This window comes from Marmota monax, unplaced genomic scaffold, assembly GCF_021218885.2.
Source record: "Marmota monax isolate L192 unplaced genomic scaffold, Marmota_monax_Labrador192_F-V1.1 WCK01_AAM20220418_F8-fsc00118, whole genome shotgun sequence".
Classification (NCBI taxonomy): domain Eukaryota; kingdom Metazoa; phylum Chordata; class Mammalia; order Rodentia; family Sciuridae; genus Marmota; species Marmota monax.
This window is the reverse complement of record NW_026695231.1, coordinates 3,173,071-3,189,163: the sequence shown is the minus strand read 5'-3', so window position 1 is coordinate 3,189,163 and position 16,093 is coordinate 3,173,071. Positions and strand designations below refer to the sequence as shown.

The 16,093-nt window shown below is 35.6% G+C and overlaps 1 protein-coding gene across 1 annotated transcript in view; it reads left to right on the top strand.

The window, feature by feature from the left end:
* Ush2a (usherin) overlaps positions 1-16,093 on the top strand; it is a 763,436-nt gene that overhangs the window by 603,569 nt on the left and 143,774 nt on the right. The window contains exons 50-51 of the mRNA XM_046438452.2: positions 6,409-6,632; positions 11,383-11,587. Of these exons, the coding sequence (XP_046294408.1) occupies positions 6,409-6,632; positions 11,383-11,587 (429 nt within the window). The remainder of the gene's footprint in view (positions 1-6,408; positions 6,633-11,382; positions 11,588-16,093) is intronic.

Genomic DNA, 16,093 nt, shown 5'->3' with positions numbered 1-16,093 from the left:
ACAGTCTAAGGCAGTGGTGCTTAAAGAATTCCTCTGGAAATTTTGGTAGTCTCCAAGACTTTTTCAGGTGGTCTGTGAGATGAAAAGTATTTTCCTGAAATGCTATTTTATACCTTTTTTAAAAAAAAAATATTTATTTTTAGTTGTAGGTGGACACAATACCTTTATTTTATTTTTATGTGCTGCTGAGGATCGAAACCAGTACCTCATGCGTGCTAGGTGAGAGCTCTTCCTCTGAGCCACAATTCCAGCCCCAATATTTTACACCTTTTTAACTCCCATTCTCTCATATAGTGGAATTTTCCAGAGGTTAAGTGACATGTGATATTGCAATAGATACAATGCAGAAGCAGACATGAGAACTCCTTTGCTTTCTGCTGAATTAGACATTACAAGGACTTGCAGAAATGTACGCAATGTTATTTTGCTCACTCATTTTTCAGTTTGGAAAATATGTTTATTTTCATAAATATATTTGTTATGGATTTATTATTGCTAATTTTAAGTGAACTAATAATATTTCCAAATTAAATTTAATTCTAAGATGGTATGTATCAACTGATATAATCCATATAAACAATGGCCATTTGGGGTCTTTAATAATTGATAAGACTATAAAGGGGTTTGTAGGCCAAAATTTAAGAACCACTGCTTAAAGGCATAGTAATTTATATAGAAAATCGTGGCACTTAGTTATACTTATGACTTATTAGTTGAGTATTTTCTCCTCTTTTAGATGAAGTAGCTAAAGCAGTATCAGTGAGGAGCAAAAGCATTGCCTCCTTAGTAGTGCAATAGTTCAGAGTTTAGAAATAGGAACAGAATGTCTCATGCCATTGTCTTTGTTCATCTGTAACTTTTTAAAATCAATTGCCATATTAATTCATTCAATAAATATGTATCATGTAGAAACTATATTCAAAATATTCTTGGTGATTTGTAAGTGTAAAAATGGCTATGATTCCAATTTTATCCTCAAGGACTTAAAATCTAATGAAGGAGAATAGTACCTATAAGGTTATGCACAAGCCTAAGAGAGAAGCCAAGAAAACATGCATATTCTTAAGACTAAAATATCACTATAGTCAAGGTGACAAGGATAAACGTGGGTTGTTCCATTGGACTGGAATATCCAACAATGAGTAGGATCCTGAGAGGGATGGCTTGATCTGAAATGTGAAATGAACAATCTGCAAAATATCCAAATGGTGGTGAACACTTTAGCTTATGTGAGGGAGACACCCTGCATAAAGAAATGGTAGGAAATAAATGTGAGCAAGCCATACGATTTGAACATTATTTAGTATTCCAGGAAGAGTCATTGTGATTATAAGAACTATGATTTAAGGAAATAAATTAAATTTGGAATGGCAGAATGAATGTGAAGGAAAAGGAAAGAGAAGTCTGAGTATCATTGTCTTAAAATAATTGCACCTATCCTAAGATGTAGAATAGAGATTATGGTCCACTGGGAGCAAGGATTCTTAATTGTTATCTCCTGATTATCTCTGGAAAATTTCAAACCCTAACTTCGTTGCCATGAGTTTTACACCCTTGTTTTATCCATGAACCCAAATTTCAGAATCACTTCTTTATTTACTTCAATATGATATGTGATTTAGTCAGTTTTTCTCTGCTGTGACAAAAGACCTGACAATTTAGAGGAGGAAAAGTTTATTTGGGGTCTCATGATTTCAAAGGTCTTAGTCTACTAGTAAGGAGAGAGAGGGGGGGGGAGAGAGAGAGGGAGAGAGAGAGAGAGAGAGAGAGAGAGAGAGAGAGAGAGGATAAAACAATACCCCAAGGCATGCCCCCAATGACCTACCTCCTCCAGCCACACCCCACCTGCCTTCAGTTGCCACTCAGTTAATCCCTATCAGGGGTTAATTCACTGATTAGGTTAAAGCTATTAGAATCCAGTCATTTCACCTCAGTCAACCGTCCTGCATCATCTTACATATGAGCTTTTGGGTGACACCACATATCTAAACCATAATAATATTTCATGCCAGAGAAGGTTTCCTAAAGAAACTGTGACATTCCTCAACTCCTATAAATCAAATTTAGCTCTAGAATTTCTTTTGACTATTCATAGCTCCACCAATGCTAATAATCTGGAGGACTGGTAGAATAATGCTTCATAAAAAGGGGAAAAATTGTCTTTTCATTCTCATGACCTTCCTACAGGTTTCACTGAAAACAAACAGGTTCCACATCTTTTTCATTTCTTTACTGCTACTAGTGCCATTATAATGACTATAACCTTAGTGACCTTCCAGAATATTCCTATGGCCCTTTCTCTCCTCAACCTAGCCACACCCCATACCTGTGACACAAGGATTTGTATCTTATTATATTGCTCCTAAGCCTGGCCTCTCACTGCCTGGCATTGTGCACCTGCCATGAGACGGGGTTGGCTCATAAAACATCTCTTTATGTACTTTATTACTTAAACTCTTTTATTTGCCTGCAGGAGCCCTTTAACAAAATCACATTGAATTGACTTTCTCACACCAAATCAAATCTCCCTGGTCCCAGTTCAGTTGTCTTTGTCAATATGTATTTTATAAATGGAGTGAATTAACAGATGCTGTTGGAACAGAAGTGCTAGGGTAGCGTTTATGTTTTTAGTGCTCTCTCTGGGCAGATGAGTTGTGTAGGAGTGTTATACAGGTATCTCGGGATGAAAGTCATGTTCGTCATTTCAGTGGATATGTATTCTTAACCATTTTCTTTAAATACTTTGAAACCTCTTTATTACTCATTTTTTTTCTTCATGTTTGTTTATATGGCTTTATCATTGCCATTCATCTTAGGTTGAATTTGACATATGCTTTAGCATTAAAAGATGAAAATTAAAGCCATTCTATCACTCAAGGAAGATGGGATTTTTTTTGTTGGCCATGGGAAACTGATCATTATGTGCCTCTGGAATATATTCCCATATTTCTATTATAAATTTCATCCAGGCAGCATTTGACAAGAAACCCTAGATAGAAACTGTTTCGGAAGAGAACATTGAGTTTCCATGTCCTGAACTCTGACTTCAATAGAATGAATGACTACCATGTGTAATATGAATATTTCATTAAGATGGAATTTGGGAACTTTGCAAAGAAGGAGGTATAGCCACAGAAATCCATGGTGTAAGAATTATATTGCAAGAATATTTCCCAGGAAGATTTTTATAATACGAAGAGGTTTTTTTTTTAAATACAACTTCAGTGCTATAAAATATACTACAGGGGAACATTTTTATTTACCCCTTCTTTCTCAGTTTTGTGGTGGTATCCATAAAGCTATCTACTGGTGAAGACTGGCATGAATTACTTTTCTTTCATTGCTACTAATTTTTAAATTTGTACCAAGAATGACTACTTGCAAATGCTTTTTTTTCCCTAGGCCTAAAATATAACATCTCTTGGCTTAAAATGTACGCTCCATGATCAGTCTCAGAGTACACAATGATTTGTCATATTCCAGACTGCTTTTTACTACCATACTATTTTAACCTCAAAAGCATGATGTGTAATTTTGGTATTCTTTTTAAAAAAATGGGGTGCTAGGTTTGCAAATTAAACTGTTTAGAAATTCATCAGGCACATATGGTTATTAATACTTTCCTTGTTAGTCCTAGACAATAAATAAGTGCTGGTAATGTGTTTGAAGTATTGATGATAATGTGAGTCAAAAATTCTTCTCTCCATTGTTTTCTCCATTGTGTCCAATGCAATGGAAACCATCCATTGGCTATGTATGCAGTTTGGAAAGGCAATATATGTTATTTGATCTGAAAAATAAACAACTACAAGTTCAATGTGTACAGTGCCACTTTAATAACATCTACATCTTGTTCAAAGGAACTCTCCACCTCTGTTCAAATTTAATGAAGAGCCTCCAAAAGAATGGACCAATCCATCAATAATGCATGACCTATTTTGTTTTTCTTTGGGCATATTTAGAATTGCGCATTCTGTGTGTCAAAGTTCAAAAGTCAAGTGCTCCATGTGATAAATTAGGTAGGGGTCAAAAGTTATTGCAATGCAGTTTCAGAAGATTGTCTGTCTCTGAATTTGCAGCTCATTCATGCTGAAGTGATGCACTATGGGAATTACTACCAAACTCTGCTCTGCAACATCTGCTCTCCCTAAGTGAGTTAGTGCACGTCAGACATCTTTATGTCAGAATGTTGTAGTGATGGATGCAGTCTTCAGAAAATGCTGCATAAAAATCTGGTGTGCCGTTCTGGCCATTAAGTGAAATTACTATTTAAATTAATGGCACTGTCACAGTTTATCTGTGCAAAGAATGAACGCTGATTAGGGTATTAAGTAATTAGCAATTTATCACACTGGAACAAGGTTGATAATAATTAAAGAAGTAATGGTTTACCAAAGAAACTAGAAAGGGAGTCACTTCTTGTTATGTGAGTGAAATCTTGGCTGAAATTTCAATTCAGTAAAACAAAGGTGAAGCTCTTTGTGAAAGAAAACATCCTCTTTTTTTTCTTTCTATTCTAGTGTAAAAACAGTTAGTTATCAAAATTTTAGTTGACCTGTCAAAAGTCCCTCAGAGCGATCAGATGACTGATTAGGAGTTTTGAATTAGGTCAATGTCTGCATTTTGATTTCATACTTAAAGCATGGTGAAACCTTGAAGTAATTTGGGAATAGAGGGGGGGGGAATGTATTCTGCTCCCTAAAAGGCCAGTTTTCAGATTTTGATTGCTCTTTAAAATAGAAACATGAATAGGTTTGTGGAAATTGCACGAGAAAAAATAAAATGACAGTCAAGAATCCAAGGCTGTATTTAAGTATCTGATCAGAAGGCAGCACAAAAATGTCCAAACAATCAGAACTTGAATATGTGCATTCTGTGATTTTTTGTTTTCATTTTTTGTGTGTCTACATGCATGTATGTATATATATATCTGTGCATGTATATACACATATTCTGCCCACCTTAGTCAGGAATCAGTCTTCAGTGACAGCCTGGCTAGGCATATTTTATTTGAGAGAACATTTCTTGGAAATGGTAAAACAGAAAGTATTAAAACAGTTTATTTTTTAAACCAATTATTTTGAAGACTTGTCACATTTAGATAAACATGGAATGTCAAAGCTCTGTTATGATCAATGTATATTGTTAATCATAAATAAAATTTTTAAATATTGTGAAATATTTTTAAAGTGGAAAAATCAATGAGAAGATAAATGTATAAATAAAACATCTTTCTTAAAGAATATGCCAAACCAGTATCTACTTTCAGTGATTAGAATAAAGTGTTTACAACTTCTTGGTATATTAATATTAGGAGTGTAGCTCATAATGTAGGTTTTTGTACAGGACCAGATTAAATAATTCAGGAACCCAGGGCACTTTGAATTTTAGGTTCTTTATGTTATCAGTTGGGACTAATAATAAATAAACAATATTCTAATTAAAATAAATCTTTCATCACATTGTGCTACTATGTGACCAGATATAAATTCTAATATGATAGCCCTAACATGGAATCTTTAGGCACTTTAATTTTAGCTTAGTATAACTCTGTAGTATTGTTTATTTATTCATACTTTCATATCTAAATTTCTGCTATATTTTCCTTATGGCAATATTTAGGTTATATGAATACAGGCAATTAAGTTGAATTTGATGGGAGGAAAGAGACTAGTGGCATCTCAGGTACATGTGGAAATTGATAATCTCCCCTGTAAGATCTTCCTGTTGCTACTCCCAACCTCTCAACCATCTCTACTGATCTAGAACAGAGACTAGGAGAAACAGCAGCTGATTGGTTCATATGATCAGTGAACATATTCAGCTGGTTTTTAGATGCTAAATTCAAGTCATGGAGAATGAATAGTTACCATTACTTCTAGTTGTACAACAGACAGATATGTGTATCCTAGACAAAGACAGGCAAATACTTGTGAGCCTTCTACAAAGGGCCCCCCATCAGGGATAGCATTATCTTTCCACTCTGCCTGGCTTTTTATCCCAGAGTAGGGCAACCTACTCTCCCTTGTGAATTTCTAGAGCTTTCTCTGAGTCTCTATAATCTAACTAATCTTCTTCTGCAACAAGATGTTATCATCGCAAAAGGGGCAGGCAGTTTTCATGACAGAAATTCGATCTTTTTTATAGAGCACAGGCGAAGCCTGGCCCAGCTGAATGATTTCCGAACAGTTCCTCTTGTGTGTTCTTTTCCTAATTAGTGTCTAGTGCTCTTGGTAAGAAGGACCCTCACTGCACATTTAAATCACCTTGGAGGGAAATGCTACCTCTTAGGATTGCACCATTTCTGAAACTGCCCGAGTCTGACATTTTTATACCAAACTTTATAGCAGCCTCAGTTTTCTTCCCTTTTTTTATTTCATATTCATATATAACATTTTATTGTTGCAGGGATGTTCTGTTGTGGGCAGGATTATGTGAATATGTCAGATACCATATGCTGCTCAGCTTCCAGTGGAGAGTCTAAAGCACATGTTAAAAAGAATGACCCAGTGCCAGTAAAATGCTGTGAGACTGAACTTATTCCAAAGAGCCAGAAATGCTGTAATGGAGTTGGATATAATCCTTTGAAATATGTTTGCTCTGACAAGATTTCAACTGGAATGATGATGAAGGTAATTGATAGAAAACCTCTCAGAGGCGCTGATTTGACAATGGAAAGAGAAATACATTGTTCATAACTATTTTTCTAAAATAGGAATATAAAAACTCCTGTGTGCATTATTCATTTTCACATTACATCCATATTAATACCGAATGAGTTCGCTATGATTGATGTTATTGCAATGAATTCTAAAGGAATTAATAATGATTAGCTGTTCTCAGGGAAGCTGTACCCAGCACTTCAGATGAGTGCAGGAATGAAAGTGTATGTGCAGAAGAAGCCAGCACAGGTCTCCCTGGGACCCTGCAAGGTGCCATTTCATGGCCCTGAGTGCTGTCCAAGGAGATAGAGGGGAATTTTTGCTTCTTCCCTCTAGCCTGCCAGCCATACCTCACCACTTTCCTTTGATAGAGACCTTAGACCCTGCGGATTGACTTAGCTGTGTTTTTATGGTATTCCCCTTAAAGAGTGCAAGATGAGCAAGTGCTTCTTTCAATCAAAAAGTGAATAATCACTTGTTTATATGCTGTGATGCTTTCCATGCAACTATGTCATGTTTGTGGGCATTAAACTTAACCCAGAACTCCAGAATCCTATCATGTTACAGAAAAGATTGTAGGCATTTAAAAAACAAACATACAACCATGTTATGGAGTACTTTGTCATTTTAGGATGGCTAAAAGTGAGTGTTTTTGACACAGACAGTAGTAGACAGTCCATATGCTGAATGAAGCAACTACACAATCCTTGGGTAGACATCACACATATTGGGATGTGAAATAATTCTTCTGGGATTGCTATATCCCCAGCAAGCACTTTGTAGCAGTGAATGATTTGGATAATACATAAGGTTGGTTTAACTATTATGATGAGGATAACATTTATTCATGCAAAGTGAAGTATCATTAAGTGAAGTTCAATCTACAGGTCCCATGCACTTCCTGAAGACCCCTGTCTGATGGAGACTTCCATCTTCTGCTCCAGTCTGGACTGTATCACTGTTGAATACATAGACACAGTGATCTTCCCTAAGCTATTAAGTCTGGAATTTCTTCCACATCTTTCCTGGGTTGACCTCCCTGGGTTCTAGACCACTAGATTCCCTTCTTCTGTAGATTTATCTTTATAGATTATAGGTGCATAGAAGGTGAATTTCTTGAGAGGTTTAAGTATGAAATTATCATTATTCCACACTTCCAGTGGATTGGAAGCTTGGCTAGAAACACAAGTCAAGGATAAAAATCATTTTCACTCAGAATTTTGAAGACAATTTTGCAATTTTTAGACTTTTCATTGATGTTTTGATGCCCATTTCTTTGCAAGTGGTTTCATTATTTTTCCTCAATAACAAATGTTCTCTTTATCTATCTTTATATATTTCATGAAAATGTTCCTCTATATGGACACAATTGTTAATATTATCACAATTATTCATCATGATGTGTTTTAAGGGGACTTTTTCAGTGTGGAGTTTATGACTTTCAGGTTTAGCAATATTATTAGTTATTTAATAATTTGCTTCCTCTTATCTCCATTTTCATTAGTTGGGAATTGATCTTCCTAAACTAATCTTTTCATTTTTTTCTTATTGCTGCTCTTTTCCTATTGATCAATGCTTCATCTTTTTTCAACTTGGTGAGATATTGCCTTAGGAGTATCATTCATATTTTCTGTTAATTTTTAAAAATTTCTTCTGTCCTTTTTTTAAAGACTCTTTCTTGTTTGTTGATTATTATTTATTTATAATAATATAAAACCTCCTATTGTTGTTTCATTTCTGGAATATCTATTTTTAGCATTCTGAAAATATTCATTACATGTTTGCTTTTTTTATTGTTTGTTTGCTTTATTTCTTGAATTGTCTCATTTGCTTGTTTGGTACTATTTTAGTTTATTTCTTTTATTTGTTTTGTTTTGCTTTTTCTTGCTGTGTTTCTGCTTCTCTGAGTTCCTTTTTCCATATTTTGAAATCATCTTTTCATTGGACTGAAAGCTTGCTGTGCATGGGTGTGACCTGGACGTCAATGGGGAATACAGTAAGGTAATCATGTGACAGAACAAATTTTTGTCAAAGAATCACATTGCCAAGGATCCTTAGCAAACATAGGTAACCATCCTAAATATTCTTATCCCAGGTCAGGATGATGTATATGCCTGACTTCCAGCTTATGGAAAATCCAGTAGGAAAGGGGATTGATGTTCTCAATGTGTAATATGCAGACTTAATTTTCCCATTTACCATATTCACTCTGATACCTAGCTTTTATCTTTCAGTGGGCTCTATTTCCTTTTAATTTCACCAATTATTTCTGAGATTATGATATTTTGGATTGCTTGACAAATGCAGCTATTAGCAATGCACCTATAATGTTAATGCTCTATCTTATAACCTTCTCTCTTGGAACTCAGTAGCACCCCACTTGCCTTGATAATGATACCAGGAAACAGTTTTACTAAAGATTTTTCCAGGCCATTCCAGAGCCCCTCAACTTCTCAACCTCCAGTTTCTATCTCTTTTCCACTTTTGCCTAACCACCAGGCCAATGCTGCATATTTTAGTTGTTATTATGGTTGCCCAAACTATGCTGAGGTTAAAAACAAATATTTAAATATGTGATAGTTCCATAAAGTGAAATTTTTTCAGCTTTGTTGAGGTACCAGTGACAAATAAAATTACATATATTTAAGGCTTACAACTTGATATATATGTTCTGTGAAATAATCACAACAATTATCTAGTATATCAACCACTTCAGTTACTGTTCTCTTTTTTTGTGCCGGCACACGTGTGCACTCTTGCGTGTGCACGCTCTCTCTCTCTCTGTCTCTCTCTGTCTCTCTCTCTCTCTTGTGTCTATGTTAAGAATGCATAAATCTACTCTCTTAGCATTTGTTTGCAGGCTTTAATATGACAATTCAATGTAAATAGGCACCCCTTTTCCAAGCAACATATGTACCCAAGTCCCTTCCATCTTGTGATGAGTCATGCACAGCCCTCAGGTCAGAAAGGGAAAGAAAGGAGACACTTGTATACTGATGGGTCATACCTGGCTACTGAATATGTAGTACATTTCATCTATGCCTTAATCATACACACATATCTAATCATTTTGCTCCTCCTATTGCAAATGGCCTTGAAATCTGCAGTTTTCAGGAAGAAAAAATAAAAAAGTGGTCTTTCTTAGGACATGGCATTTTCTCTACCACATCCACTTTTCAGCTTTCAAAAATATTTGGGCTATCCTGTGTATCCTGTGTGTGTTATTTCTCTATTTCCTTAGAATGTCTATATTTATTTTCCACATGTAAACCATTTGTTAGCTCTTTCTCATCGTGAAAAAAAAAAAAAACACCTGATGAGGACAACTTAGAGGTGGAAACATTTATTTTGAGCTATGTTTTCAGAGGTTCAGTCCATGGTGAGCTGACTCCATTGCTCTGTGCCCATGATAAGGCAGAACGCCATGGTGGGAGGGCATTGTGGAGGAATGCTGTTCCATTCATGGTAGATAAGAGGCAGAAAGAGGGGAAGATGGACCCTTCTAGGGCATACCCCAAGTGACCCACCTCCTTTAGCCACACCGCACGTATCTATAGTTACCACCCAGTAACTACTCCATTCAAACCTTACCTGGACTGATAAGGTTATAGTTCTCATAATTCAATCATTTCATCTCTGAACATTTGGCATTAACAAAAGAGTTTGGGGGGACACCTCATATCCAAATCATAACAATTTTCCTTTAACTGTCACTTGACTGGGATTTAAAGGGACATGGAAGTATTGTGGGTATAATTCAATGGTAATGAGCTTGCCTAGCATGTGGGACTACCCAGTACTGAAGAAAAAAGAAAAGAATGTGGAGATATGTACAAGAGTTCAGGACTTCAATTTGCCATTTTAAAATGGAATTTTCACTATATTTTTCTGAATCATCATTATTTTGACTTAGAATAATTTAACTTATTTTATGTAAGAGAGAAGTTAAAGATCATTTTAATATTAAAAAATGTTTTAAATACATCATGCTACTTACATACAGGAAAGCAAAGTACATCTCTTCATTATAGAAATATAATTTTAGTTATAACTCCTGCAATTTGGATGATTATTTTGTTTCCTCATATAGAACACTTATCAACAACTATAAAAAAACTAGAGATTCATTAAAGAAAAGATTTCTAAATATAAATAACTGTAATGACAGTTCCTGAAATATTTAGATTTTTCTAACTCTTGGATGTGTGCTACATTTTATGGGTTTAAATTTTCCAAGAACACAGGTAGTAGAGAATTCTTGTGTACTATATTTGTTATTTTCTCCAAAATACCATAGGACATGACAAAATAATTAAATAATTACTGCTTCAATTTGTAGTATGTATCCTAACTTAAGGCTTTGCAGAGTTAGCTTAGCTGATTCATAGAGCAAACCTCCTTGATAAGTTTAGTACGCATTTCACTACTCACAAAGCTGAACCCTGGAGAGTGTAAGTGACCTGCTCCAGTTCATAAAGTGAGGAAGTTACAAAACTGAAATTTTTATCCAAGTCTGTGTCATTTCAGGCAGCTACTTTTTTAGACAATCCACCTTCATTTGTCATAAATTTTGAGATATTCATTCATCAAATAAGTGAAAAAAAGTCATTTGAATATGAAATATATAAAAATCAACACTCTTTATGTCTAAATGAGATTTTTAAATCTTCTTCTATGTTTCTCCTCACCCCTGTCCTCTCTTCTCCTCCCACTGACTTAGGAAACAAAAGAGTGCAAGACTCTCTGCCCGGCATCTATGCAAGCCACAGCACTTTGTGACTTGTGTGACTTCAACATTACCAGCCACATTTGTACTGTGATAATAGGGTCTCACAACTCCACGGAGAATACATCAACTGAAGAAATGTGTTCATCTGCTGAAGAGACTATTCACACAGGAAGTGCAAACATGCACTCCTTCACAGGTAACAGAAACTGAGCCACATGCCTGTGGCTGAGTCGAGTAGTAAAAAGCTGGTGGAAATTCACATTGACATTATCCTTTCTTAACCTGATATCAATTTATCCAATCATACTTTGGGGCCAGCTAATGACAAGTAATCAATTGTATCATCTGAATATGTTTGAAGTTTAGTAGTTTAAAATTTTTAAAGTCTAATTGTAAATAAGGATGCTATTTTAGGTTAAATGTGTAAGAAAATAAAGAGCAGAGAAATAAGTATATGATATGACCTTCCCTGGTATGTCCAGTTAACTTACAATGGACTCAGTTTCACTCTTAAAAATTTAAGTGCAGCTTTTAATGATGAATATTGCTATACTTGTATGAAGAGAGAAGAAGAGAACCTATTTAATTTACTAGGAAAACCTAACAGCATTATTCTAAGGAGGAGATAAACCCAAGCATGGTATTTCTGAAAAATGACCAATCATCTTGAGAACGATTCACAAAAAAATTGTGGTATATATGTGTAATGCAAAAAAAAGTACATATATAAAGACATGAATTGGCGTGAACATACTTTATATACAAATATATGAAAATTATGCTCTATATGTGTAATAAGCATTGTAATGCATTCTGCTGTTGTGTATTTTAAAAAAATAAAACCAATTAAATAAAAAAATATTAATTTCTAAGCACCATTTCGATTGGTTGAGCTGAGCAAAAAAGCTGAGAACTGTATTTAGAGAGTAAAGTTTAGGGTACTCTAAATAGTTTTACTCTTTGTTAAATTTTTATTCTTCATTCGTTTACTTAAGTTCAAACAGAAATTTCTTTGGTTTGTCGAAGAACTAAGTGTGCATGTGTGTGTGATCTGTAATCCAGAGTCACATAGAATCCATCTAAGTGACAAAATTGGAGCAAGCTATAGTTAAATAAGCAAAACATTGCTCTATTCTTGAGTAATAATCCCACCTTCCTCAACCAATGGTGGGTGATAAAAGCAAACCACAGCTGTGGAAAATGCCAGGCAGGTTACTGAGATGAGAAGGGGAAGATTAAGGAAAGAATGAGTTTATTGAATGTTATTTAGTCCCTGTGCTGTGCTAGGTACTTTAAAATGTTACCTTATGACCCTCAAGGCAAACAGCTGAGTATGGTCATTTAACAGAAGAGAAAACTGAGGGTCAAATCTGTAAGTGGAACTTTCTATGAAAAGGAAACATATTCAAATCTTGTCATCCTCGAAAGGAGCAGATTTAGAAGACACCATGTGTGTAGGAGCTCCTTCAAGAGTGCTTCAAGCCACCTTCAAGTGGCTCATTCCACCGCACCTGTCCTCCTCCATCTTACTGAAGGACCAAGTCTAGACTCAGATCCTGGGTACAGGCTTCTAAACTCAGTCCCTCCATCCCTCTGTTCCTGGGACATATTTTTTACAAAGCCCACCACTTCTACCATGTGCATGTAGACACTTGTGCCATCCCTCATATCAAACTGAAATATTCTTACGAATACTATATCTCTGTTTACTTCATTATTTAGATTTAACATCAAAATACTGGCATGGATTTAAAATGAGGAAAAACTTCAGAGTAGAGGACAGTTTATCCAAATTCCCCTTCTCCTCCTGCTGCCAAAGAGTTAAGTCATGGGTCCTCGTTTTTAAATTATTGGGTTTCTATCTCAGAGAATTCCCTACTTTTATCTGCTCCTTGTAATCAAGGTCAATATTTTGAAGAGCTTTTAAGACATTCTTGAAGTCACCCATTCCACAAATAAATAGACATTTCCACCTACTGATATAATAATGTGAGGGAGGGCTTTTAAAATCCACATTTCAGATTGCTTTGCCTGCCAGGAATGCTATAAATTGAATATGAAAAAATCACAAGCCCTTCTTTTTTTTTCATGAGAAACACTAAGCATATAAGGGGTGCCTTGACAATTCCATTGAGACTGTTAAACTAGCAAATCAGACTTTTTTAGAATCTTGAAACTGAAATATAACAATGTCAGCACTGACCAAAATTCATTCACTCCCACAGTCACGCATTTATCAAAGAATGTTTACTAAGTACATGCTCATAACCAGTCACTATAGTAGGACCAACAGCTATCAAGACAAGCAAGAATCTTCATGGGTGATTTAAAGTACATTCATAATTACCCTTTAATATGATAAATGGTGTGAAGTTAAGTACTGTGATAGAAGTCTGCATCATCATCCACTGATGCTTTTGAAAAATGTGGCAAGGACACCTAGTCCAGACCAGAAAGGAAAAACTTCAGGAAAAAATGTTATGCCTCGACTAATAAGAACATGAAAGATCCTATGAGGTTGAGAGAAGGTTGTGCAGGCAGAGACTGCAAAGCCCAGGAGCAAGAAAAAGCAATGATTTCCTCGGTGTGGATGCAGCAGAGTTATAGCAGAGAAAAGAGAGATGAGACCAAAGAGTAGGAGTCAGATTATGCTAGACTTTAATGCTGTGGTAAACAGTTTGCCTTTGTGTAACAGTAGATGGGTTGTAAAGCTTTGTAAACAGTGAAATGACATAATTCCATGTGTATTTTGAAGAATTACTTTGTCGGTTCTTAAAGAAATGATTAAGACAAGTACATTCGAGATAGTTTTTAAAACTAAAATATCGATCAAACATACCCAACCACCAAAAAAAAAAAATCTCTATTATTGGAAGAGTAGCCCCATATAACATATAGAATGATTTTGAATCAAGAAGTTAAAAAAAAAAAGTGTCTATGGGCTGGGGAAAGGTATATGACAATTCTTGCAAAAAAAGAAAACTCTAAAAAGTAAGAAAGATTGCTAAGGAAAGGCAAAATTTCAAGAAATGACTCTATGAATAAAGGGGAAAAGACTGTTTTCATGGGATAAGAGCATATTTGAAAGTCCAGGAGTCAGGAAAATGAAGAAACCAGAAGAGATGAGATAGTAGAAAAAAGAAGAATGAAAGTGGTGGGAGAAAGAGTAAGAAATAGCCCATAGAGAGCTGAAGTTAGAAATGGTGATGTGGGCTTGAGGGTCCAGAATAACAGGTGCTCTCCGTGGACTATTTACTATAGCAAAGAGAAGTAAACACGTAGTGAAAATCTGTGGGTAGAGGGATGGTCTGAGTGGCTCAGTCCCACTGGGACATTCAGGGATCAGATTTCTTGCATTTTTTTGGTTCATTATTCTTCAGGTGCTCCCATCATCTAGTGGTTTGCAGCCTGGTTCCTACGACATCCTACTTTTAGCCCATCAGTAGGAGATAAGTGATGCTTTTCTTTCTCATCCTCTTTTAGATGGTGAGCTCTGAATCGTTTGACTATACCAAGCCTCAAAAGAAAATGGGGGGGGAAATAATTTCTAACTAGAACTGAAGGGAAATTGGAGCATCTGCTGGTGGCAACAAGTGGCAGATACCCTCTTACCAGGGAAAACGGAAACAAGATAATTTCGTTGGTCAGCTTCCTGTTACTGTAACAACTGCCTGAGATACATCAATTTATAATAAGGAAAGGTTCACTTTGGCTTCCAGTTTTAGAGGTTTCAGTTCATGGTCAGTTGGCCTCATTGCTTTTGGGCCTGTAGTGAAGCAAAACACCATGATGGGAAAGTGTGGCAGCTGCTCACATGACAATCAGGAGGTATGGAGAGCAACAAGAAAGGGCCAGGGTTTCAATATCCCCTTCAAGGACACATCCCAGTGTCCCAACTTTTTCCACTAGGTTTTACCTCTTGAAGGTTCCACGACCTCCCAGTAGCACCTTAGATAGGCTGACAACCAAGTCTTTAATGCATGGGCCTTTAGGGGACATTCAAGATCCAAGCTATTGCAAAAAAAAAAAAAATTTTTTCTATTTGTAGAGAAATTTACATTTTATGAAGTTCTGCCACATAACTTACTATATTTGATTTTCATATTAATTCTATAAAGTCATCTTGGTAGGGTTTATTATAAGGAGATGCTTATAAAGAGAATGTGACTCAAATAACCCCAGCAGATGGACAGAGAGAGCAGGTGGCCGGGCAGCCGAGGAGCACTTCCTCTCCTGTTCCTCACTCTGAGAAACTGTCATCCAGAAACCACGCCACAGAAAAAGAAATGAGGGAAAACTCAACATCCATAAAATTAAACCAGAGAAAAACAAACTCGAATCATTAAACTTTCAGTTTAAAAAAAAATTGCATGCAAATCTGTAGCATATGTACTTCTGAAGTTATTAAAGCTTAACATGGAACTAAACATTTTGGGGACAGCATTGAATAACGTGCGACATTATCTAATAAAATTCATGCCATTTCCAAAGCTCAGCAGGTGTAGTTTTGTTGTTTTAATTAGGTTGATTGTTTTGGGTTTGGGTTTTGGCTCTGGCTTTGGTAAAAGAGAAAAGGGATCTGCTATGGAGTCTGCATTCATTTTATTTACTAACATAGTACAATGATAAGCTAAGAATTAAATCCTCTGTCTCATACAGTTATATTACAATTTATATATTTTAATTAAATAATATTTTCAAA